The sequence below is a fragment of the Barbatula barbatula genome (assembly GCF_947034865.1).
Source record: "Barbatula barbatula genome assembly, chromosome: 1".
Taxonomy (NCBI): Eukaryota; Metazoa; Chordata; class Actinopteri; order Cypriniformes; family Nemacheilidae; genus Barbatula; species Barbatula barbatula.
The window spans coordinates 19,620,351-19,648,105 of record NC_136766.1 but is presented as its reverse complement, the minus strand read 5'-3'; the positions used below and the strand labels follow the sequence as shown (position 1 = coordinate 19,648,105).

The following is a 27,755-nucleotide window of genomic DNA, read 5'->3' as shown; positions in this document are numbered from 1 at the left end:
CGCTAAAGAGAACGTAAAGAACCCTCCATAAGGCTATTCTGTTTTCTTTCATCTGATGCCCTTTATATTCAGCCAGAATCTGTATCAAAGGATCAAACACATTTTAAGCGACATGAGAGCGTACAATTGACAATAAGTCATCTTAAGTTGCCGTAAACACATGCTGAGTTTATGAAAATCCAATCATAAGCACAATACAGTAATAACGTTTCAGCACCGGATGGGAACAAGGCACGATTCATAGAGGGTCGCAGTGGGTACGGACGGCTAGAGAAGCAAATTTAGCCCTGGTGCCTGCGACCAGCAAGTGGGCAAACAACAGCACTCCAGATTATTGTGACATCGACAAAAGCGACGCGAAAAGAGCACAGCATGGCAGGGTTTAATAGTTAAGTTCAATACAAGAGCCAGAGATTTAAGCAATATAAATCACGACACAAGCACGACTGGGAGCGCCACAGCAGCGCACAAAAGAGAGACTGGATCCTACAAGCCAATTTATCTTCAGAAATAGAAGGGGCCCATTGTCCATATATCAAATGGCCTGTCCCAGCCCCCTGTGTCCCTCATGTTCAGTTCATCCAAAATTAATGTAGCCAGCGTCTACACCATGCCGCGCTGTAACACTGTACGCTCTGTGGACAACCCCGGCAAACCCTTCCAATGAGCTGGCAGTGGTTTCTATCTAACTCACTTAAGCTTCTTGAGATAATCTAACAGCAGCAATATCTGACAGAAAAAAGAGCTAGTCAAGCCCGGGCTATATGGAACAGATGTCGAGGGAAAAACCTGAATGCTGTGCATAGATTCCAGAAAGGGAGATAACGTTGACATATTGCATTCGGATTTTGGAAGAGCATTGAGATTTGAAAGAGATGCAAGCAGAACCATAAAGGACTGTGTTTTTACTAACTGCTTACAAATGTACCTTTATTGTACCCTAAACATTTAAATAGTTCACCAAACATTTTTTATTTTGTTTTAAATCCATATCACTTTATCTCAACTGTACCATGGAACATCAAGGGAAAACTGCCCTGTTGGCTTATTTCCATTATTTCCATTAAGCCACATCTACTTGTATCCTTGTACCCTTGTGAATCCGCAATAGAGAAGCTCTGTAACTGAACAAGCGCATTGGTGCAATGTGGACTGGAGAAAGTTCTTAAGAAAACTGAAGTGGCACTTACTAGCAGCTTGCACCCTGGCTTTGCGGCTCAAGACCAGCCCAAAGAAATTCTGGGCAATGCACTCATAATCTCCGTCATCGGACGCGCCGTCAGACTTGGTCTTCTGGAAGTGAGCAATTAGAAGCGAACCGTTAGGAAACATGACGTAGTTCTGGTCCTCCAAAATCTGCACACCGTTGCGCCTCCACTGAGTGGTGATGGGTGGAATTCCCTCCACCTGACAGTGTAGCATTAGAGGCTGTTCTTGCACGGCGATGATGTCACTGGGTTCCAGAGTGAATGACAGCTCGGCCCCTGATGTCACACCTGTGGGTGCACAGACACATAGATCAAAGAATGCATTATAGAGGCGAAACAAACTGAAAGGCTCAACTCAGAGAGTTCTTTATCTGAACACTAGCATCATGTCCTTAGTTAAAAAAAGAGAGAGTGAGAGAGAGTTTAATATGGTTTTTAAAGGGACAGTTCAAGCAAAAATCTAATTCCTGTCATGATTTACTCACCCTCAGATTGTTCCAAACCTGTATCAATTTCTTTGTTTTGCTAAACACAAAGTAAGATATTTGGAAAAATGCTTGTTACCAAACAGATCTCATCCCCCATTGACTCGCATAGTATTTATTTTCCCTACTATGGCAGTAAATTATGGAGGACCGGGAATGCCGATTAGAAATAAAATGATGAATCAATTGATCAATTGAATTAGTAAAACATAAAAGTAAAAACAAAGAAATCACTTTATTAAATTGAGAAATTAAAAGACTTGTTTAAAATGGTTCATTTAATTTGTGTTTTAAAATGTAGTTAAATAAAAAAAATGTTTAAATGTACATGCTTAAAATGTAAAAAAGTTAAACATTAAAAAGTTCATTAATAAATTCTTTTAAATTTGCCATATGCTTTTCTCTCTCTAATTCAAAACTTGCCATAGTAAATGGGGGATAAGAGTTTGGTTACTGACATTCTTACAAATATCTTCCTTTGTGTTTAGCCAAACAAAGATATTTATACAGGTTTGAGTGTGAGTAAATGATGACGGAATTTTCATTTTTGGATGAACTATCCCTTCCCTACATTTTTCAAAGATTGTAAGAAAACAAAGGTATTTCCAGGATTATGTCCCAATAACTTCATCAAAAAAATCTAATATTTTTGTGTGATGATTTATTTTTAAAAGCATGTTTTCATCATATCTAGGTGGATGGAATATTTAATATTCGCTAGTTACACCATTTTATATTTTTACGTTGCTTGCAAATGTTATTCATAACTACACAAAATCAACATAAATACCCTAAGTACATTTTCAAATATCATGATTTCAAGATTTTAACATTTCTTATATGACCCACACTATTATGACACCAACAGCATAATAAATATCAAACACTCTTTAACCTTCTTTACAGTGGATCACCAGCTAGGTTCAGACCCATCTGATATTTTGCCACTCAGCCAAACTACAAATCAACCTCACAGACAGAAACACGTACACACTCCTACACTAATACATCTCACTAAATGTTCCCTTTTCCCAACAACGTCCTTCAGCAAAGTCAATGCAAAGACGCATATAGACGCATGTATATGCAAACTCGCGGCAGGCAGTGCGAATCGGGCAGTGCGATTTCCGTGAATGAACAGCAATATCATCTTCCGCAAAGGTTTAAAATATTTGTCGCGTCACTCACACGAAAATAACAAACCTTTCCTAAGAGGAATTAAAAACGTGGAGCACGATTGTTCGCGTTTGGTGTGAACCCAGCATAAGTGTGATGAAAAAGGAGCTTATTCAAGTCTCCTGTGCTTCAGCTCTTCAAGTATCAGGTTTCAATCACTGATGGGCTAAACAGTAGCAGTCTCTGCCCTTCGGCTCAGGAATCTATCTTAAGTTAGGCGGGCGGGGGTGTGGGGGGCACAGAGGGGGCAGCTAGAGATCATCGTTCAGATTCCAGCCCCAAAATACGATTCCCTGCACTGATTAGCTCGTCCCTGGAGATAACATGACAAGTAAATGAAGAGAGAGACAGAAATACAGCTTCTCATTATGTCACAAAAGAGGCCTGAATATTTCACTCCTGTTCTTCTTTTGTTGTCTGAAATGTGTTGTCTAGCTTTAACTATAGCACCAGTAGGAAATAATTCTCAGCATTTCACACTCATCCCCGGAGCAACTGAAAACGCTCTCTCATACTTGAGACGAAGCCTGGACTTAAGTGGTTTATATTTATTTTATAACAAATCTGAAGTGTATGTTTTTTCACTATGAAACATGTAATACAGTCAAGAAGGCTTCTGAAAATACAGTGATGTTATTTTGACGGAATGAAAAAATTTCGGGCCATTTTCCATCAATTTCCTATGACGTTTACTATTTTTTGTGTCAAGCATACGTGTGACCCTGGACCACAAAACCTGTCATAGGTAGCAAGGGTATATTTGTAGCAATAGCAACCATACATTATAAGGGTCAAAATCGATTTTTCTTTTATGCCAAAAATCATTAGGATAGAAAGATCATGTTCTCATGGAGACAGTGCCGATCCTAGACGTCTGGTGGCCCTAAGCAAAACTTGTGGGGCCCCCTGTCATAGTTAAATTTAGATAACCATAACTTTAAATTACAAGAAATAAAAATAATAAATCAATTAACACAGTTTAATGAATAAAAACTAAAAGACAAAAAACATTTAACTGACAGTTAGAACAATTTAGTTTAAATTCAAATTTTGATTTCAAAGTAACGTGTGGCTCCGGATCTAGTTATACATATTATCATGGGCAAAAGAAATACAGTGGATTGCAGTGGTGACACCCACATGAACACTGTACAGCTGGTTTTGTGACTAAGTCGTTAAATGCTATCAAACGTCCACCGTCAAACCAATTTTATGCTAGTAGATAAATACTGGATTTGTAAATCTGTACTTGCATAAATACTTAAAGAAATGAAATAAATTAAGTATTAAAAAGGACATTTCCAAATGATTTCTAAAAACTTGAATCCGCAAGTTATAAAAATAGTGTATGGTGTTTTTGGTTCGGTACTCAAGGGGTCCCCCTGGTGGTGCAGAGGCCCAACGCAGCCGGCGTAGTCTGCGTTTAGGGAGGATCGGCTCTGCATGAAGATATTTTATCAATCATAGATTTCAAAACCAGATGCCCCATTCAAGCGCTCCATGCACGCAGATGCGTCCGCCATCTTGGAACGGTCCACTGAAGTCACTCACAGTTTGCTAGAATGTCACAACACCAGTGCTGCCATTGCCGTGCATTTTAATTCCCCAAAAAAATTGAAAAACCTTTCGTTGTTGTCAATTGTTAGTGTAGCAAATGAGTTTGCACAACAACAAATACGTTTACATAATCATGCACAGTCAGCTTGCTCTTTAGTGTTAACGGACTGATTTGTGAAAAAAACTCCTTCATCACGAGCCTAATGTCCCTAGTCCAAATAACAGAACTTAACTTTCATAAATAAAATAATCTTAAAATTGTCGACAACATAAGAAAATTCTCCCACTCCTAACCTGTGAATAAAACAAACTATGTGCAACAGTTACAAATTTAACCACATTCACGTGAAAGCCGCAGACTTGGCAACACAGACGGACTCCAATATGGTGGACAACGTATAGCGGCCCATAGAAACAGATGCTAGTGAGGCATCTAGTTTTTATGTTTTCATTTAGATTTTTGTGGTTGCAGCAAAGACGTGTACAAAAACAGCAGGAAACACATCTACAAACATTGATCGCTGCTTCCCGCTCTTTGGGAATTACCCACTCAAGTTTGGTATCTATGTACAGATTAGAATATCCGTTTTGCATACATCTACTCTCCACAACGTATTTAGAATGGTAAACCTATAGAAAGCGTTTAAACAAACCTGTTTCTTATTAGCAATGGCATACTATAGCGCCTCTAATAACTTCAAAGGCGATTTTCTCAACATTTCGATTTTTTTGCGCCCTCAGATTCCATATTTTCAAAGAGTTGTGACTTATATGCCAAATATTGCCATATCCCAACAAACCATACCTCAATGGAAAACGTATTTATTCCGCTTGCAGATGATGTACAAATTTACCCTTGGATTTGTGGTCCAGGGACACGTATGTTCAGTAAAGCTAGTGAGAAACAAAGGCTACATCAGAAGCAGTGAATAGAGCTATCGATCAGAGAACTTTAAAGAAAGCTTGTCTTGACTCAGTTCATACAACAAAGCAGGAGAAACAAAGCAAAGCAAGACAAGAACATAAAGCCCAGATGGAGTTGTAATGAACGGTGAGAACTACATTAAAACAAAGGAAAAAAGAAAGATAAAAAACATGAACAAGTATACAGCAGTAGTCACATTATCACACTGTTTGTAGTGACTACAGCGCCCTGGAGTTTAGCTTAGCAGGAGTCCTGTGGAGCCTGCAGGCACATACACAGCGTACAAAGTACAGACATGTACAGAGCGGTGTTCACACAAGGGTTTACACGCAAGCCACACCAGGTCAGCTTTAACTAGAGAAAAAGTAATCAACATTTATCACCTGAAAAAGAGTAGTTCACCCCAAAACTCATTTTAACAAAGCACCATAAATATACCACAGTCGTAAGGGGCACCACAGGAGTGATTTTAGTTTTGGGATCACTCTATAGGGGGAGTGATCTATGTTGTTTGTTCTGTTATAGGCACACTAAATTAGCTCAGACTTCACCCAAAAATGAAAATTCTGTAATAATTTACTCAACCTCAAGTTGTTCCAAACCTGTATACACTTCTTTGTTCTGTCGAACACAAAGAAAGATAGTTGAAAGAATGTTAAAATAAAATAGTTGTCAAATGTGCATCAGAACTGTTTGTTTACCAAAATTCTTAAAAATGTGTGTTCAACAGAAAATAATTTGTATACAATAATGATGGTTGCCATTGGTGCCCCAGAAATCTCAGTTGCTAACATTCTTCCAAATTTCATTGTGTTGAGCACAACACGGTATTATACAGGTTTGGAACAACTTGAGGATGAGTAAATGATGACACAATCTTTATTTTTGGGTGAACTATTCTTTTCACAGTACAGTGTAACCAGCACAACAGGGACAACGACTGACATTTTTTTATGTTCCATGGCCATACACATGCCACAAAACAGTATTTTAAACTGCTTCAAGGCATAAACATAGAGAAAGGTACCTGTCGCGTTGTGTTCTGTGATATGAGGCCCTGCATGTTGTCTTGTAGCCCTACTTTCTCTCTTTCAATCGCAACTCACACGTCTACATTGCATTTAGGTTTTTTGAATGGTGGCGTGCTATCAGGTGAGTTAGATCTGTTGAGCGGATCGGCACTAAAACAGATTTTGCTTCACATCCAAATCTAAATCCTTTCATTTGTCATTAATGAAAGGTTAACCACTATGACTACAATTCAGCAAAGCTTGTTAAATTGTATAGTATAGGCTTGGTTTTAGATCATGTATTGAACATGCTTTAATGAAACCGAATCACTCCCATGAGCGTTATAATTCAATATATATTTCAACATTCATTTTCCCTCTGCACAATCCCAGTGTCAACTATAGCAACATGATTTGTATCCTGCCCTGGATCATATAAATGTGATTATAATGTAATCAAAACGCCAACTCTGTGTTAAATGCCAACCATTTAGTCCAGAGTGACCTTGAGTTGGTGAAATATCAGACCAGTCATAAACTGAATTAAAGCACACAAAGACCAGAGACAGGCCAGTGTCATTAGTTAAGTATAACTCTGCTAAATAGCATTTGCCTTTCACCCTAAATATGGGTTTATATTCATTTGGCATGACGTAAACACAACATACAGCACATGCGTATTTTCTCCTCCTTCGTGCATTAAGGGCATTGAATTACAGTTGTGCATGAATGAGGTCTATGGAAGTATTTTAATGACATTAGACTTTGAAGCAAAAAAGCATGTTGAAATACCACTAATAAAAAATAAACCTGTTGCATTACCAGTGCTTGCATGTTTAGAGTCTGCATTTTAATTTGGTTGTACTATTAAGCTGTGAATATCTCAAATGGAAACATTTCACACACAGTTTCACCGTTTTAAATTTCATTAAAAAAATTCAACTTGTTTTTTAAATACAATCTTTAATATTCAACAGAAAAGTTTCATTTCATATTATTTCGTTTAAAAATTGCTTCCACAAATTCAGTGGTTCAATTTCAGCTTGAAATTTCACATCCGGGAATCCCAGAGGAAGCAATAGAGCGGCGATTCCCCCAATGCATGATCTCTACCTATTGCCTGACCGCTTCACCAGCAGGAGGTGCAAATCGGTTCTGACGAAGACCAAAGCAGGAAATTCACAGTCCACTCATCTGTCAATTAAGTGAATTTACTTTTTCACGTAGATCATCAATATTTTCAGAAATTTTACTGACGCTTGCACTGCCAAGCAGTCCGCACAGACACACTCTACGCCTATTACGCTCAGACTTTGACTGCCCTATACTATACAACTATACAAACTGCTTCAACACTGCTTCATGTTCATATAAATATTATGCATCATCAGCATTTATAGGACATGTATTGTGTTTAAAGAGGTCAAATTACTGAGATCTCATCTAGCAGCTTATTGACAACTGCTCTGATTTTAACACGTACTCTCCCACTATGTGCTTCTGTTTATATGACGTAGCAGCAATCTCTACACTTTCTTTTTTCTGTATAGAATAGACCAGATAAAAGTAGACAGCACTTTCTTTCATCTTAGTCTTGTGCAGCCTGCAGCCAAGCAAGATACCTCACAGTGTTATAGATCTAACAGCTGTAAAATGTTTTTAAGCGCAAAGATACAAACTTTTGTTGCACTACACACTACACGCTAAACTGCTTGAGTTGCTGTCTGTTCATGAAATGCTATAATGTCAATCACTCATTATTAACATAATTATGTCTTGTAAAGTTTGGTGTAACAAATATTTGTTGTTCACCTAACAATTAAATTGATTAAATTTGTGTTTTTCGGGTTGATTTGGTAAAAGCTAATTTATTTTATATGACCAGAGACCTGATGCCATATCGGACACGACCTCTGCCAAGGCATATTTTGTCAACGTTTAGACCCAAAGCCGCCTGGACACACGAGGACCTCTAACATACCTGTACACCCCAACACAAGGTGTTTAAGATGTATGTGTACAGTTTAGTTAAATGATCAAGTTTACCCTCTTCAAACATGCTGACTGAATGAGAAGCAAACATTATGCTGAAAATCCGCAACATGCAAGGTGGCATGGTGGAACAAAAACGTTATAAGCTTGTAAGATTTGCTAAGTGTCTTTAGCCTACTCTATCCTTTTAGCGTCCACGAACCACGCCATCAGGGCTGGTCTACTGTGCTAAAACGCTTACTGTTGCTTAATCTTCAGACCAGATAACTAGCCTACACCTTTTCAATAAAGCGTAGGCTAATACAGAAATGCGGAATAGCCCTGAAAATGAACGCAAAAAGCACAAAATGGCACAATAAAAATCTTAGGATGTCCAGCCATATTTCTCACATAGGCTAATACCAGAACTAACATCGAAGGCAAAACAATGACGCGAGTTAGGTAGGTGTCTTTATTGTTGCAGTTTTTACGTTTTTTGTTCTTATTCATTTGTTCATACAGCCTAATAAGCTATAATTGGCATTATTTTGTATGCGTTCTGAGAGATTTCAGAAGAAAAGTAGGCATCATTATTTCCATTGATATTTATCTTTTAAGTGGTTATTTGTTTGTTTAAGTTTAAGCATTTATATCCTACATTATGTAGTATGTATGTTTTTGAGAAAATACTTTTTTTAATATGTAGATTATTTACGTTCTGATAAAAATTTTCATGTGTCATTCAAATAGCTTCATGCAATTAGCTTATTTATTTTAAAAACTAAATACACAGTATGGTTCAGTAATTCACTGAATGGATGAGTGGATTTATCTCATCCCCGAAACTGTAATCATTATTTGATGACTTGAGATTTAAGAAATTACCTTTTGCGTGCATATGATGTGCATGTGTTTTGTGGCACTTTTCGAGTACATACCTACTTATCCCACACCATCTCAACCAATATTGTTTTGCTCATGTATGATATATTGCTTTATTGCTCCCTGAACTCTTTGTAACTCGCTTTAGATAAATGCTAAATGCTGCTAAATGATGTACGTAAAAAGTAATGAATGCGTATAAATAACAAGCCAAATACAAACAAAAACTCGTACTATAGATAGGCAGGTACTAGGAGATCGGGTGGATATGTAAATAATTAAATAAATATTATAGATATATGACAGCATTTAGCATTGATAAATGCTAAATGATGTACGTAAAAAGTAATGAATGCGTATAAATAACAAGCCAAATACAAACAAAAACTCGTACTAACTGATTCCCATTTATTTTATTGTATAGACATTGACCACAAACCAATGCAAGTCAATGAGTACTGTCATTGTTTAGTTACCAACATTCTTCAAAATATATTTTGTGATCTGCAGAAGAAAGAACGTCATACTGATTAGATGAAATTATTTAGAGGGTGAGTAAATGATGACAGAATTTTCATTTTTAGGTGAACTATCACTTTAACACACAACAACATCAACCATACACATTCAAACATCTTTGTCACCTCCTTAAAACTGCATGTCTTCCTTTGACAAAGCACTGAAAAATACTGCTGTCAGATGGAAAACTGATTTCTTTGATTAAGACTTTTTACAGAATTAAATCTTTGGTACTGAAAACAGGTGAAAAATGAACATCAACACTGCAGATTGATTTTAAAACCATTATCCCTCTGAAATCAAAGCAGATTGTTTTAGCAGTCACTTTTTTCATTTTTACTAGACCATCTGTTGGATATGTGAAGAATTCTCCGTTTAAAGCTCTTATTGCTCCATCAATGCATAATGGAAAAACTCATTCCTACAGTGAGAGACTTGCATTTACTCTGCACATTTTCACAGAATATTCACAGTTGACAGGCATCAAACAATATAAATTATTCAATCATTCGTAGCCCAAATGTATGCACAAACATGTGTCTGGAAGGGTGTGGCCTTTAACCCAAGATTAGAATGTGTAAAATGAAATAATAATTCAAAATATATTTTTCTGTGTTCTGCAGAAGGAAGAAAGTGATACAGGTTTGAAATTAAAAGAGGCCAAATAAATGATGACAGAAGTTTTATTTTCTATAATTTTACTATCATTTTAAATCAAGACTGAGTTGCGCACACACACACACACACAATATTACACTAAAGATGAATTATGATAAAGAATTACAGCTTTCACACGGTTAAGTAAAAACCAAGGACAACTGAAATGATGAGATTTAAAGTCTATCATAAAACTCAAATATTTGCAGCATTTACTGACTTGAAAAGCTAAAAGATGTTGTTGAATATCTTGAGGAATTCATTACTACTTCATTCACCTTTTATCTGAATTAAATATGCTAGACAACATGACCGAATGTTTTCTTACGATCATTCTCCTAAAGTGGAAATTCAAGTGACTTCTCACAACAACTCTCAATTGAGTAACCTAATCCTCGCTTTCCCAACTCAATCTCTTTCATTCTCTGTCAAGTGCCATCCTGATGGACAGCTCTGAGATGGCACCCATAATAAATATATTTCTGATGAAGACAAACTCGAACATAAGCCAACAACACGTACAAGTTTGGCTTATGCTGATCGAACTTAGTTGGCAGTGAAATGAGCTCTGTGAATACGAAGCAATATCCCCGTTACAATAATGTTACCTACTGTAAGCGTGCATCTATATGCTGCCCTCTATCCCAACAAAACAGGCTGTGCAGTCACACACAAACTGACAATCACACGGGAACAAAGAAAGCAAGGAAATGTAAGAGAACGACATGCAATCTTCAAGACAACAGCAGACTTCAGCTTTTCCACACATATTACAATTGATACACGATAAAAAGAAGAACCGCAAAAGTGGGTTGAGTAGAAACCAGAAGGGCTTCAACTTAGGCAATATTTCTGCAGGAGAGAACTGCAAGATGCATTTCAATAACATATTTGCTATTTTCAAGTTATCAGTGCTGTCAATACCTACTGTGTACTTTATGTTATATGAAAGAAATGACAGCAATATAAGGTGTAAGAACAAAAAACAGACTGAGGCAAAAAAAACAGGAAAGATGGAAACTAAGTGACTAAATAAAGCACATACACACATACAGTGTACCACTTCAATATCAAGTCCTGGGCTGACTTTACCGATCACACTCCATGACTAGCCCAATGCATAAATGACACCCAATAGCATAAAATAACCAACGGCCCTCTCAATATCATTTAATGACATATTTTAATAAAATGTGATGGACATTCAATGTAAAAATTCACATCCAACAAGCAATACGCGTGTTAACCATTACGTCAAGTTAAAATATAACAGTGAAACATTGTCTTTAAAATGTTAATATATAGCAAGTGCGTTAAAAACTCCCTTTCATCAATTCGTTCTTTCAGGCAACACACCCACTCGAATCACTACCGCTATAAACACAAAGAGAAGCATCGCTACTGCCGACAGTAATATGTGTTGCCAAGTTCACGGTCATTCACTGGGATCACGGGATCGTGAGGAAATCCCACACTTACCGACAAAAGCGAGCAGTAGTATTCCAAATACACGCGGAGCCTGCGGGCACCACTGTCGGGAAGCCATTTAATCACATTGAAATTTAGACGAGACGCATGAAAAGCAAGATAAGGCGATAGCTAAGACAACACGGGAAAGCAGCGTACTGCTCCTCTTTATCCAAACTACACTCGATGCCTTTCTGGACTCCGGCACACTTGCGCCATTTTGCACATCTTTCAGGAATGTGTCAGTAGCATCTCGCGCTCTACTCTGTCTTTGCTCCTCGCGACCAGCGCACGCTTTGCAATGCGTTCATCCACCCTGCTGCTCGCACACCACAGACCTCTCTCTCTCTCTCTCTCTCTCTCTCTCTCTCTCTCTCTCTCTCTCTCTCTCTCTCTCTCTCTCTCTCTCTCTCTCTCTCTCTCTCTCTCTCTCTCTCTCTCTCTCTCTCTCTCTCTCTCTCTCTCTCTCTGTCTCTCTGTCTCTCTCTCTGTCTCTCTCTCTCTCTCTCTCTGTCTCTCTCTCTCTCTCAAGAACAAAAGACGCGATATCTAAACCGAGATAGAAAGGGGTTCTCTGGCGTACTCTGTTCTGTACCTAAAGTTATATATTGCATTATTAATTGTTCATAGCTGAACAAAGACATTGTATCAAACTTGAACATATATTGTATGTGTTTACTGCTTAAATATAGATGGAATGAGGTGCGAGTCTTAATAATATCTTAATATTAACAATTTCATCAACAACATTAGCAATAATGTTGTCTTTCCCTGTTTATTTCTTTAACGCGTTTTATGGTCTCTATTTTATATAAATTTTGAATACTTTGAATGAATAAAACTATTTTTGCATCTTTAATACTTTCAAAATAGAAACACTACATTTGAAACTGTCAAATTGAAGGAATATATGGCTAAAGTGCATCGGCGGTGAAAGAGTGACATCTATTGGTGGGATATGTTCATCAGTAAATGGTCACAGATATTATGGAAGTATAGATAGCCTTTTATTTTAATGTGGCTCATATTTACATTGCTCGGATCATTTCGAGTATCTATACGCACTCTTGCTTTTTTAGGGTGCACATTTGTTAGCACTTGTAACACAATTGTAACAAACAGGAGCTCTTGCACTTTTGTTATTATATGCATAAAAACACTCAACATTTTCTTCTGCAAAAAAATACGCAGCCGCTTTGACATCAATTGTGAGACATGCACTCTGGCTGGGTCAGCATTTTATTATCAAGATGTTTATTTACACAGTACAAGTTTGCAGAGACTGTTGCTGCAAATCACACAGAGACAGTAACTGAGGAAGAAAATAAACATAACATCATCATCATCCACCTGACAACAGACTCCACCCTTCACAGCTCATGTATAGAATATGAGCATCTACATTTGATCATTCATCGGATATAATTTTATTACATCATTTATTCATAATTCATAAATGTTCCTGTTAAAATAATTAAGTCCAATTTAGGCAGGTAAACAAGGTTTTCTTACATATTCTGCATATAAAGTATCATGAGAATGGCCATATATATAACAATGCAGGAACTGCTCAGATATCCACAGATCCATGAACTGTAGTTTATAATGGGACACTAAAACGGTTATTGAATCCTTCTCCCTGTCTCTTTACCTGTCTTCCATAATGACAAATGTCACAGACAAACACATGCTGTAATTATACTGAGCTAATGTAGATGTTGTGACTGTCAGAAACATCAAAGACCATACTGCTGCTGGTGTTACACTGATGTGTTGACAGTACGTGTGCTGAGAATATCAGAAACGCACAGGTCTGCTGGTTGGCTGCAAGTACATAAACGAAATATACACAAAGCACCAAAGAGAAACGGGCATAAGAAAACAAAAAGGAAACATGTCAGTGTAACTATTTGTTGCCTTTACCCTGTAACTAAAGCCTTCAGGAGCACATGTTGTGTTTCTTCTCCAGTGCACACACTTGTCAAACATCTGAGCCAGCTGGCATTTGTCTTTTAATATTTTAATACAAAGAAAGGGCACCTGAGCAATAAGCACTGATAACATGCACCATCGAAAACAACCATATATACTCATGTGTCTGTTTTAAGAAGAATGGTTTGACAGAAGGGAGCCCTCTGACCAGCCTCAACCCTAGCAGATAAAAACTCTCGGACACTACCCATCTCAACAGCAAATATCATACCCGCTTAACACTCAAATGTTTTGCTTTTCCACATTCTGTCAATGGCATCCTGAATATCGCATGATATAGAAACCTGCCTGTTAAAATGAGGTAAAACAATCGTACAAGACCAGCATGGTGTGTTTTGGATGCTGGAAAGCTGAAGTCCTCACTTGGCTCCTTAATTAATCTAACCAACTAGATTTCTTTGGTTAACCAGCTTTACTAAAAAAGCCAAGCTGGTTGACCAGCACCACCAGCTAGGCATTATTGATCCACCATCTTAACCAGCACCTGACCCAACATTCGATTAACATGAGTGCTGGTCTGTTTGATTCAGCAGGGAGGACAATGAACTCATGCAGTTAAGGTTGGAATACACTACTAGTACTGCACAAGATGATGAAAAACAAATAAATATTTTAACATGTAGCCTTTGTGTGCAGTGTTGACTGGGATTCAATTAAGCAGTTAATGAGGTATTTTAATCAGAATGTATCCTGAAGAGAGGGAAAAATGCACATTTCAGAGTGACACCATAGCGAAAATGACATCTAATCCTCTCAAATCTACATTTCAGAGCAAAGTAAAAATTCAAGGTCTGAAATGGATAGATTGGATCAATAGATTTCCACTGAACATTCCAAATGCCGTAGGCATGTTGTGCTAAACACTATAGAGGGTTTCATCGGACACTCGCCTGGCCCAAAGTTAACTTACGGTCTTGTGTTTGTTGATCGGTCTGGCTAGTCGCTATTATATGACATTTATATTCATATTAATTTACATGAATATTTTATTGTATAATAAACAATTGGTTGCATTTTATTGTATGTTAATTTTACTAATTAAACAATTTGCTGAATGGGTCATGTAACTTTGGCACATTCAACTTTAGCCAAGTAACGGTTCTTCTACTGGTAACCCAAAATAATACCGGCTTGACATACTTTTCACTAGCTAACTAATGTAATTTACTTGTTATATTTCTATTGCTTGTTTAAAAAATTTTACCACAGGGGCTCTGTTCTTTGCGGATGTTTACCGGAAGTTAAGTTTGGGCCACAAAAGCTTGCCTGCGCAGTAATTTATTTTATGTTCATCCTTTGAAACCGTCTATAATCTGATGCCATTTTGTAGGTACTTGGACTCGAGCAAAGCTAAAACGACAGCACAACCATGTTCACTCTTCTTATACATGTCTGAACAGAACTCGCACAAGTATCATATCTGTGGCAACGGCAACTGCATAAGTGAAAATGTATTGCCATCCCATCTTTACAGTTTAACTCTACAACAAGTTTAACAAAAAGGTACTTAATCTCAGTATAAAGCAGGAAGCTACAGAGCAAGGATGACTTGTTGACTAACCACACTGACGCTATGTGAGATTATGCTTATGTTGCTCAAAGTAGCTGTAGTAGACATTCATCTTCATTTCGACATGAACAGCCCTGAGTTTGGCTTGTTGTACATACAAAAACTGGAATGTTTAAAAGTCCATCTTGAAAAGAACACAGTCTTGCTCTAGCACCAAAGCACTAGTCAATGAAGTTTGCTATTGAATTAATGTTAGAGACGAACACGTGAACTGCGGCAATGACTAAACAGAACTGTGGCCAGTGAAAGCTGTGGCGGCATCACGGGCAGTCCGGTCAATTACCTGATATGATGACAGCGAATTTAAACCTTTTTTAATGCTTGCTTAAACACAACATTAACATAATATACATTTTTGTTTTTCTTAAATGGAACTTTAAATAAAATGCATAAAAAGGAAACGCGATAGAGATACAGACCCTGCTTTCAGCAGCAATACAAATATGATTTTTGCATTGAGGATTCAAGTTATTTACAGTTCCAATGTGGTTACAGACAAGAGGCTAAAAGATACAAAAGAAATGTATGATTCCATACGGATCAAAAGCTGTCTGAAAAATGGAGGCTTCTTTCCTAGTTTGACTGTTTCCTAATGTTCTCAGACTCCCTGCGAAGTGTTCCCTGAGAAAAGAGATGACTGCCGAGTCAACAAGTAGATCACATGGACACAAACGCTGAGGTCTGTGTGGTTAAACTGTGTGGTGGCCTTCCATCCTGTTTAAAATATTGCAAAACTGTCGTGACGATTGAACAAGCTACATTTTCCCCACAGCAACAACAGTAGGGACCGAATAAGCTGATGGCAGCATGCTTGCACACCGGCGAATAATCCCAGACAAGTTTCAGGAACAGTTACAAAAGAATACAGACACCGAATGAGAAAGGCAGTAGATTCTGCTATTATCAAAGGCTATGAATTTGACGGCTTAATAACGGATTTAATGTTAAGTCGCCTCCTTAACGGAACTCATTAAAACCACATTTGAAGAATAGTACAGTGAAGAAATGAGGTAGTGTTGTTGACTGAGAAAAACTAAGAGCATGGATTAGCTGTCTCTTCTACTCGTTCACTCGGGACACATTTAACTGTACATCAAATCCGTTTGTTGTTGTTTTCTTCATTTAGACGTGTTTTTGTACATGTAGTATTCGTGTATTATGTACATACGGACCTTGATAAACGCACCTTAAATGCTAGACTCCTGAGACACTAAAGCACCAGCCTGGGAATGTGTTTTATTCTTATTGTATTCTTGTTCAATATCCACGTGGTATTTTTGGAAGAACTGTTTCGAAAGAACAGATCTGTGTATGTGCGTTTGGGGGCAGGGAGGGGGTGGTCGACCCTGAGACAGCAGGAGGTGGTGTTTTGTGGCAGGGTAATGGGTTCTCTTTGACAGAATGGGTGTACACCTGCTAGCACTGATAGTGCTATCCTCATTCACGAACCTTGAATGAGTTCTACTCCATTTCCACAGGCACGGCTGATCCCAGCGCTATGGTCTCCCTGGTGCTGGCCTCAGGATCCTTCACCTCGAAGTAAAAACACTTCGACTTAACGTGTGCACGTAAACATATCATGTCAGCTCGTTCTGTAGATGCAGACAATGAGGGATTAAAGTGTGCCACAGATATGCCGTAAAACGCATATCCATGGATACTAGTGCTAAAAAAATATTCTGTATATGTACATACATATAAAATAATGGAACCCAAAGGTTTTAATAAAACCGTGAGAGGAGGCGTTCGTGGCTACGAGATTAAAACTTCTCCAGCAGAGAAGGTGCTGTTGAAGTCTCCTCCCTTGTCTCCTCTTCTTCTGTCATAGAATATTAGGAAGAATGTTTTATGTATTCCCTTCCTTTCAGCTTAGGGGTACACTTGGCTATGTGCCCCTGAGGAAGACTGGACAAAGCCAGAACTGGCAAAGGACGAGGGGGAAGGGGGAAGAGCTGGTGTGGGCAGGACCTTTCCCACCAGGCACAGTCTGTGGTCCCCGTTCTCCAGAGTTTCTGTCTTCAGCCGAAGGGCTTTTGGCGAGTGGAAGCCATTAGTAAGCCCCGCTCCTTGGGTTTTGGCAACGCCTACTGTCGGCTGGCTGAGCCCACTTTCAAATGGTCCATTGTGACTGGACAGTACCTCAGGGATGTGAGTGCTGGGGATGGGAGGAGATGGAGTTTCAGTTTCATGGTTGTCCTCACTGTGGGCACAGGGAGGAGGGGGGGTTGCGTGCCGCTGGCGAGGGGATGATGGAATTGCCTGCTCTCCAGGAGAGGGGTGCTGGGAAGATGGAGAATCAAGATAGGGCTCCATGTCACTTTGTGGATCCTGTTCAACTGCTGTGTTGGACAGCTGGGAATGCACAATCACTTCAGCCTCCACCTGGTTCTTGCTGATGGAATAGAGTCTCTCCTCATGACCACCCTGCAAATACAGTATATCACAAGATAACAGACACAGTATAGTGCCATGTGAACTGAAACATTTGATAAATAATGTGCAAGTAAATATTTCAGCTTATTATAGTTATTTATAAGTGAAGCTGTTTTTCACTTGTTAAAAGATATCATCATTTACACTGTGTACCCTTTGTAAGGTTGTAGGAAGGCCTACATTTATTATATACTTCTTCATTTTATTAATTTATTATTTTTAAACCTTTAACTAATATTATTCACATAGTTGATGTATTCTCATTGCCCTGTATCTTTAAAATACATCTTTATTATATTATTTTGTACACATTTTTATATTTTATGAAGTCTGGGGAAAAAATTGGAAAAGGATAAGTTCACAAACTTTACGGCACTAAAATGCTCATCCTTCTCCCAAAGTGCTTCTAAGTTGCATCTTTACTATAGCTGCTCATATTCTGTTGTAAGTAGGATCTGAATTACAAAATCTGGAACAAAAAAGTTTTGTAAACAAATAAAATAAATCTGTGTATGAGGTAAAGATGCAAGATAGAAAAAGGTGTCTTTTTGTTTCCGCTGCTCTTATAGCTGGAGACCTTCGAGAAGGACAGTAATTGGTTAATAGTATGCACGCTTCAGCCTTTCATCTTTAGCGTCACATACTAATAAGCTGTGTGTCGTCCCCACTGGCTGCTTAATGGTAATTACTTTCTCTCTATATTTCCTGTGCATGAGGCACAATCTGTCTCCATCCCCCCACACACCAGCAGAAGGATAATAAGTATTTTCGCATGATGCAAAATCTGTTATGCTCTGTATGTTTCAGTCTCTCACACATGAATGTGTTTAACTCACCTCACTGTTCTCTGATGCTGGTCCCTCTAGAACTCCATTGATGAGAGCAGAAGAATCCTCAGTTATAGTATCTCTATACCTTGTGATCCGGTTGGCCCAGTTCCGACTAACTGATCCATTCCAGGCTGGCTGAGTTGAATAAAGACAAAAACTTCTTAAGAAACATTGATGGCATTTTCCCGCAAGCTTCAATGGGCGCTGCACATCCAACACACCACACACAGCGTTGGCATATAAAATGTGAATTCTACCATTTAACCCCATCCTCTAAGATTAATAGAGATTTCATTTCAGGGCCAAAAAGGAGTCCTACCTAAAAACAAAACAGTCACACAACCAATAATATACAGTAGAGACTAGCATTTGACATATATCTCTGTATTTAAAGCTGACCTTGGACTCTGGAGGGCCATCATCAGCCACTCGCACATTACCCATGAGACTCTGCTCCTCGCTGGGCTCTGTGAGGGCTCTGGTCTGGTCTTGTGCACTAGGGGGCATGAGTGTTTCCAGCTCATGGCAGTCACTGCAGTCAGGTGTGGTAGTAGGAACCGGCCGGGTACCTCTCCTGTACTGAGGACTCAAAGAACTGGAGTCCAGTACACCAGACACATCCCTAATAGTAACAAATAAAAAGATGATTACTGTACATACCTTTTTGGCCTTTTCTGTTTATTCTGAGCACTAAACTGTCCGTTTTTAAGCCTTTATTTTTTGGCCTGTATAGTTTTTAGGGGCCGGTAAGTCAAACATATTTTAAATATACACTACCTTTTAAACCTTTTGAAACCCTTATTAAGATTAAAATAGTTTTCGCATTTTTCAAATCATATTTTAGTATATTCAAAGTAGGCACTTTTTTTGAAAATGTACTCTTTAAGGTAAACAATATTGAAGGAGCTTCTTTCTATCATGGGCTTCTATCATTGTTGGCCACCTTTTCTTGATTATTTGGTGATAGAATAAAGTTTAAAACTGTAGTTTCCTAACAAAAGAAGAAACAATATGTTAGCATAAATACACTTTTGTCTAAAAGAGTACATTTAAACATTTAAGCATCCCTTCAAATTAAAGATCATGAGAAACATTTTAGTGTTTCAAAGCGTTGGAACGATAGTGTACATGATTTTTGTCTATTAATAATAGGTATAGCTTATTATTTCTAAACGTATAAATCTTAATACAAAATAGGAAATATGATAAAATATTTGATTCATAACAACTTAAGTTTAATTCTAAAATATGTCAATCCATACACATACATTTACATGCTATAAAAGAATGAGTCAATTTCTGTAACAAGCCCAGTCTCTTTAGTTCACAGCCGGTGTTGCCACTCTAAACTCCCCCATCAACAGTCCAATGGGTTTATATTAATATTCATCCAGCCTGTCGGATCTCCCCTATTGATGTCAATGTAAACTTACGGTAAAGGCTTAAAATGTAAAGGTCTTTCTCTAAATGCAAAAGCCCCAGACTAAATCGGCATCTATTGCTGATCATTAAGTTTGCCGCACTCTATTAGAGCGAGAGCATTCAGCCATGACTCTGTCATTCAGCTCTCAATACGCCACATCTGCTACAGATAGACCCGCACACGCTCGCACACTGTGCGATTGAACGTTGTTATTCACCCGTGTCTCATTCTAGATTAAAGCAACATCCAAAAGGTCCTTGAAACTTTTATCTTCTGAATACATTGGAGAAGACATCAAAGGCTTTGTTCGTTGCAGCCTATTAGTCAATGAATGTGGGAAAATAGATTTCTGCCTTAACTCTAATTGCTGCGGTATTGTTCTTTGTCTTTAGGGTGCTTTTAATAATGCATCGTCTATATGGCGAGCAAGCATCAGAACTATGCTGCACCCAATGAAGCTGCTTAAAGCAGCAGTCTGAAGATGAACAGCCATGTATTTTACCTTGTTTTTCCATTGCGGAAACTGACACACATGCAGAACAGGATGCAGAGAAGACCAAGACACACCCCAACGATGATGCCAGTCACAGAATGGATATCCAGCTCTACAGGAGAGAGAGAGCGAGAGAGAGAGAATTATAGATATGTAGAAATAAGTCATCATGTAATTATACATAATTCATGCTTACAGTAATTCTGTATAAACACACTTAACTATAATAAAATATTCGCTATAATCTAAAAGAATAATGATACAATAATAATGAAGTGTTCATGGTGTCGCATATAGATCTGAGTACAACACCCGACAGACACCGTGTGTGTGACGCTGGACTGAATCTCTTCACACTCCCAGTGGGAGTGCCATTAATTGAGTGTCAGTGATGGGCAGAGGCAGATGGCAGTCTTTACACACACACACACGCACACGCACACACACACACACCTGCGATGCCTCATGTAGATTCACAGAAAGTTTTTTATTCATTTTAAAGATGACTGGCAAAGCAGCAGAAAATATTACACACGTAATTCAATGAAGATGGCAGTGATGCTGATGCGGCTCCCTTTTCATGTTTATACATGTACACGTGATATATTCCAACATGTTGATATCGATTTTCTTTCTTCTGTTATTTCACAAAATTGTAATACAGCATTTTGGCATGTAATACAGCAGACGCTTTTATCTAAACCAATTTACATTGCATTATACTATGCATACATGTCAGTTAGTATTGTCAGTCATCACAAAGTACTGATACTATTTTGTCAGGGCAATATTTAATAAATGTTTGTTAACCCTTAAACACAACACAATGCAATACAAAATTCGAAATAGAGATGAAAAAGGTTAAAGGAATAAAAATGAATAATGAATCAAAACTATTACACTGATACACACCATATTTTCTTGGCGGAGTATAGACATCCTTCACAGGAGAAAATGGTCCAACCCCCATTTCAGTGCAGGCCCCCATCTTAAAATAATAACGTGTGCCACTCTTCAGGCCCAGGACCTCTGCGCTGGTGACAGAGCCTGAGAAGGAGGAGACCAGAAGTGATTCATAATAGACAAAAGCTATTTTTATGAGCATGCAACAACACATGCTCTTTGTTTGTAGATTTACCCTTGTGTGTGGCATTTATCCAAAGGTGCTCTGGATGGCTAATGTTGCCAGTGTAGAGGATCCAGTAAGTCAAAATTATACCATTTGTCTCCAGTGGAGGTCCCCAGCTAACCAGAACAGAGGATGAGTCCAGGGCACTTAACTGCATGTCCACAGGAGGAGAGGATGGTTCTGAGATAAAAACACATTTATACTGCTACACATAATCACACACCGAAGACCTAAGAGATAAATGATAATAAATTGTTTTCGCTACTCAACCAATGTTTGCGGGGCTAGCCATAAAAACATGTAAAAATACTTACATATGTTTACCCAGTCACAAGTAACATAGACAGCATATGGTTAAAATGTTATGTTCCCCAGTTAAATCATATTCATGTGCTAATTGTTTTGTACAAAAAATTATATATCTATGATATGGGTGAAAAGCATTTATTCATCGTCAGGGTGGTGCTTTCAGAATCTTTACATCCAGTCCATAGATCTCATGAACGGTCATGTGACCATTAAATATAAGAAAGATGTTTTATGAAGTGCCATCCCATCTCTATTTGTTGGCTATTATTGCTTCTGGTTTGAGCAAATTTTAATCACAGAAATCCTACAAAGTATGTTGTCTCAATTATGTCCTTTCTTGAAATAACACATGAATGTTTCTGTGTGTATAAACCGATATAATTTTTTTGGTGAACTATCAAAAGGGTTACGGAAAACATAAACAGATGGTTCAAAATATTGGGAATAAATACATTCTCTTAGAGTCTATATTTCAAAGTTTTGGCTGTAAATGCCACATCCAAAACACTAGAATTGCCCAACAGTTACATTTCCTTTTAAATTGTTTCCACAAATAATATTGCCTGGCTTCTGAAAACTCAAATTTTTACACGTCAGTCATATGTTAAAATTGTAACAGGTCATTTTTATTGTAATGTTTTATAGGTAATTTTTGGAATTGGACAGTAACCTATCCACACACAAACACAATTTTTATTATCTCTGATAAAAGGTTTGGCCAGATATGTACAGTACATTAAAATATAGTAAGTTATAATAGTCACAGCTCTTTGTGTGTTTGTTTTAAGGAGACAATGTGAATATAATTCGAGGTTTAATGGGTGAAAAGAGCAAATGAAGCGCCTCTCAGTTAATATGACACTCGATTGGTGTGGCAATATGCCCCTCCCCGCCATTACTTGGCCAGACTGACTCACAAACTGAAAAACCCTTGGCCAACACGAGGGGCAATTCCATCTGGGCTTTTAATTAAACCCAATTATCTCCTTACACCTCTCGCTATTAATCCCCTAGCTGTTAACCTAACACAAACACAAAGACTCACGCTGACCTCACTGTCATACACTCACAGAATAAATAGACACCAATACACATTCATTTTAATAAGGGTTGTGTTTTAATAACATATGCCATGTTTGGTTCGATTAAAACGAACTCTGGTGAGATTGCTCTGTTTATTTGTGTAAGTGTGAACGCTGCCACCCAAATTTTAAATATAAATTATAAAAGCTGTCCAATCACGTTGCGACTTTACACGTAAGCTGTCGGGTTCGAGATCTTTAGTTTCGCTGTTAAAATGCCAGTGAAGCGAACCAGGATTTTTTTTCTTTTTTTTGATCTGGACCAAAAGTACCAAAGGAACCGAACTACACGCCCTAATTCTCACATAGAGGGCTAGAGGCTCGTGTTTGGGTTAATGTTCCAATTTATTTGAGATTTATTCAAAGCTCACCGTCACACGTTAGCAGACACTACACTACAGTGTGTGGATTTCCTCAGTTCACGACAGGACTGAAAGCAGAAAAGTACTCACTGTCTGGAAGTGTGAACTCCTCCACAGTGCTGCTGAAAGGCCCACTTATATAAACTCCGTTAGACTGCACAGCCATTTCATAGCTGGTGAAAGGCTTCAGTGATGCCAGTAAAATCTCCTGAGAAGAGCTGAACACAGTGAGGAAACTGGTTAATTGGTTGGATTTTAACGGCGAAGTATTTCCTAGCTTTCTTCGGATTTGGTGACTAAAGTCCATGGGTAAACAAGTCAATGTGACCTTGATGTGACTGGAGTGAATTTCTTAAACCCAAATTTCCGTCATTGGTAAATGAATTAAGACAAGAATGAATGCACTCCAAGCATCAGTTCTCTCACACATGCAACATGAATTCCCAAAGAACACTCAAGCATATACTTAGAGCATCTCTAAGTGAACAAATATGGTTGTTTTCATTTATGAGTAAGTGACAGAGGGAGAAAGTAATATAATTGGGAATTTATATATTGTAAACAAACAAGTGAGCATGCAAGAGAACAGAATATCACTTTGATATGATCTGTGGGTATGAGCATATGGTTTGTGTGTATGTACGGCACCTGGTATAGTATGAGACCAGCGATGCATTGCGTATTCCTGCTGGGCTGCAGCGTACAGTGTAGTTGATGATGCGCACGTTGCTAAAGCGCGGCTTCTCCCAGCGAAGCCAGATGGAGGTGGAACTATTCGCACGAGCTCTGATGCTGATGGGCGGCAACGGCGGCAGATAATTGGGAGTCCACACTAGGAACGCCACATACACGAAAATGCTTACATACTATTGATACATACAAAACATAATCTGAAGATGTTATTTAAAGTGATATTTCACCTAAAAATGAAAATTCAACATTTACTCACCCTCTTTTAATATCAAACCTGTATGACTTTCTTTCTTCCGCAGAACACAAAAGAAGATATTTTGAAAAATGCTGTTACATGGCACCTATTCACTTCCATTAGTTTTGTGTCCATAAATAGAAGTGAATGGGTGCCCGCGCTGTTCACTTGCCAACTTTCTTCAAAATATCTTCTTTTGTGTTCTGCGGAAGAAAGAAAGTCTTGCAGGTTTGAAATGACAAGAGGATGAGTAAATGACGACTGAATTTTCATTTTTAGGTGAAGAGATGAGAGGGATATTAAAGGGATTTCATTTTTATATCCCTCTCATCTCCTCACATTTACCAACACGCACCTCGCTCTGTGAACTTCTCAGTTTTGCCCTTCCAGATAGCAGGGTAACCTTCAGTTTGTTTATTAAACGCCCAAACCTTCACCTCATACATCCGATCAGGAGCTGGAACAATCCGACAAAAACAACATCACATCATCTGTCATTTCAATCTGAGGAGTAAATCACGAGAGTGATGAGTTTGTTATGTGTTCTATGAGTTTGTAAATCGTATGTCTATTGTGACATGTTGATGCACCATGCATTCATTATTTAACCCACTGTTACAATGATCAATATATTTTATTTCATTCAAATTGATTTTAATAAAAACAAAAATACTAATATAAGTAGATGCTGACATCCAAATGTCTAAAGCTCTGGGCTACAAGGCAATACATTGAGCAATACAGCATCTGGCATCACTTGAGCTGCTTTGGCAAACTGTTCGTTACATAAGCACTTTAGTTGCAATCAGTTGTGTGTGAGCACAAGTGTATCTGAAAACGTATTGCTCATCACTCACCGAGGCCCGTGACCTCATAATGTTTAACTCTCTTCCTCAGTTTAATCTGTTGACCCATCGGAATTCTCTCATTGATCACAGGGCTCTCCTCATTGGTCGGCTCATCTCCGTCCACCTCCCGCCAGGAAAGCTTGTAGCCGGTGATCTGAGTGTGATTGGGTGGTGGCTGCCATGTGGCATGGAGGGAATGCAGTTTGGCTCTCACTTTGAGCTCAGTGGGAGCAAAGAGCACTGGGAAAGACAACAGAGGGAATCTATGAGTATAACCCTACCCTACAAACCTTTGTATGCTAATTTATGTGGATATGCATTATTGTATTTTCCTTTATTTTAGTAGACATTCATATATTTATTTACAGATCAAAATAATGTTTTTTTATGGTTTTAGTTACCCTGAGTAAGGTTTGGCGTATGGTGTGTAGCCCACTCAGAAGGCTGACTGAACCCAGCTCGTGTGCCCGCAGCTATCCGCAGCTGGTATGTTTGATTTGGTCTGAGGTCCCTCAAGGTCACCTGTGTTTCGTTCCCACCCACTTCTACATTGTACATGTGATCCGCTGCGGGACACGCACACATATGTCAGAAAAACCACGCAAGCCATTGGAAATCCTATCTGCAGCTGGCTGATAAATATGAACAATGCTAATCCGAATGGAGTTTGATTCTCTCTCTCCTTTTGTGTCACAGCCCGTCAGAGCGAATCGGCCTTTTGTTCCACTTTTAATACTGCTCATTAAACATTCAGAGCTCTAATAGAGCAGAAGCAATCAGCCATGTTTCTGTCATTCAGCTCACAATCCCCCAGACAAACCCGCCTCCCTGCTCGTGCCAACAGATAAAGGCATACAAATGCCGACTCGGCAACCCACATGCACTCATCGATAAACACACACACACACACACACACACACTTAAGCACACACTAATGCCACGTGCAAAACCCCTCTTTATGCATCACTTGTATTTCAGGCGGAGGATTAACACGTTCGCCCAATCTCTCTCACACACATCCCTTATAGATGTTAACATCACGGCAGGTGAAGCCATCTCACCCTGATCTAGTGGCCTGTAGTCAATACGATAGCACGTGATGGCTCCGCGGCTGAGCTGAGACGAGAGGGGCAGCCACATCACTCTGATATCAGTGGGAGACGTGCTGAGCAGAGATAACTGGGGAGAAGCACTGGGCACTGAAGAGGACACACAGTATATACACACAAAAATTTAATTACAGTCTTTTACATGTGTTTGAGTTGCTGTGAATCTGGGGCGGAGCTTTTTGGAAAAATATTTTTGCAATTGGTTAAGGTGCACTAAAAATAGTTTCATTTATTTTAATTTAACACATTTATACAAAGACACCACCATTCATGTCTTTGCTGCTCCCATATACATGTAACCGGTTCTACTCGCCCCGCTCTGCGTGGGCATCGTACCAGCGTTGGTCCGGATGGGAGACGGGCGCTATAACGAGGAGACTAAAGACCGCAGTGGAGTGAGGTTTACACACTGCACAGCTCTCCACAAGCTGGCCTCCGTTACATACAGTAGTACTAAAAAACACAACTTTTACTAATTTACTTAGACAATTTTACTTCCTCACACTGGTAATGGAAGGTTTAGTTAAACATAATGCATTGTGGGATACACAACTGCAAAATTGAAACTGTAATTTCTTTTTAATTTACAGCTTTTTACATAAAAAAATTGTCAAAATTAAGTTTCTACACTCCATTTCTCCCAGTTAGATTTTGAGACCAGCCTAGATTTCACAGACTGGCATGGGTTTTTATTTGAAGGCGTATGCTTAAATGTCTGAAATTAATATTACAGACAAAAACGTAATTGTACAAATTTAAACTTTTTCATAATGAATGGTTATAAACTTTTTAAATAAACTTTTTCATAATGAACCCCAAGAAGCTGCTTGATAATATGGCATGAGAACACTTCAAAAAAAGTGACTACATTGAAGATGATACTTTGTGAGGATACAATACGACAAGTTTGTTTTGTTGTTTCAATGGAAACCCAATCCTCACAGCTCCATTTGTGAAATTCTACAGTTTTGATGAGCTAACTATTGATTTATCTATTAAATGTAAATGTAATATTTGTTCCAAATATCTTCTTTTGTATTCAGCAGAACATGAGAAATGTACACCGGTAAACAAATTGAGGGTGAGTAAATCAAGACAGAATTTTGGGTGAACTATCCCAGCTTACATCCGATGGAAATGGGTACGTCACATTCCTGACTAACCAAGTCAATACTTACCATCCTCTAGCATCTCTATGGTTACGGTCTGTGAAGGGCGGCTGGCCCCCATGGGAGAATAGGCCACGACATAGAAGGTGTAGGCTGTGTGAGGAAGCAGCTCCTTTACATGCAGCTCTGTTGTGTCATTATTCACCGCAAACTGATACTCCATGTTATCTGAGCCTGTACGGAAACACACATATACATAGAGCAAAGGGCTATTTGTCACA

At 38.5% G+C, this 27,755-nt stretch overlaps 2 protein-coding genes across 2 annotated transcripts in view; both read right to left on the bottom strand.

The window, feature by feature from the left end:
- igdcc3 (immunoglobulin superfamily, DCC subclass, member 3) overlaps positions 1 to 11,888 on the bottom strand; it is a gene marked incomplete at its 3' end in the record, with an annotated part of 64,932 nt that extends 53,044 nt beyond the window's left edge. Inside the window, exons 1-2 of the mRNA XM_079459505.1 lie at positions 11,870 to 11,888; positions 1,191 to 1,496 (exon numbers count right to left, since the gene is read on the bottom strand). Coding sequence (XP_079315631.1) covers positions 1,191 to 1,422 — 232 coding nt within the window. The 5' untranslated portion in view covers positions 1,423 to 1,496; positions 11,870 to 11,888. The remainder of the gene's footprint in view (positions 1 to 1,190; positions 1,497 to 11,869) is intronic.
- A 3,824-nt stretch (positions 11,889 to 15,712) lies between these two features.
- Positions 15,713 to 27,755, bottom strand: part of igdcc4 (immunoglobulin superfamily, DCC subclass, member 4) — a 71,126-nt gene continuing 59,083 nt past the window's right edge. The window contains exons 8-20 of the mRNA XM_079466856.1: positions 27,544 to 27,708; positions 26,318 to 26,455; positions 25,658 to 25,822; positions 25,266 to 25,496; positions 24,764 to 24,865; positions 24,129 to 24,312; positions 23,571 to 23,698; positions 21,737 to 21,907; positions 21,511 to 21,645; positions 20,608 to 20,710; positions 19,082 to 19,304; positions 18,689 to 18,817; positions 15,713 to 17,843 (exon numbers count right to left, since the gene is read on the bottom strand). Of these exons, the coding sequence (XP_079322982.1) occupies positions 17,289 to 17,843; positions 18,689 to 18,817; positions 19,082 to 19,304; positions 20,608 to 20,710; positions 21,511 to 21,645; positions 21,737 to 21,907; positions 23,571 to 23,698; positions 24,129 to 24,312; positions 24,764 to 24,865; positions 25,266 to 25,496; positions 25,658 to 25,822; positions 26,318 to 26,455; positions 27,544 to 27,708 (2,429 nt within the window). The 3' untranslated portion in view covers positions 15,713 to 17,288. The remainder of the gene's footprint in view (positions 17,844 to 18,688; positions 18,818 to 19,081; positions 19,305 to 20,607; positions 20,711 to 21,510; positions 21,646 to 21,736; positions 21,908 to 23,570; positions 23,699 to 24,128; positions 24,313 to 24,763; positions 24,866 to 25,265; positions 25,497 to 25,657; positions 25,823 to 26,317; positions 26,456 to 27,543; positions 27,709 to 27,755) is intronic.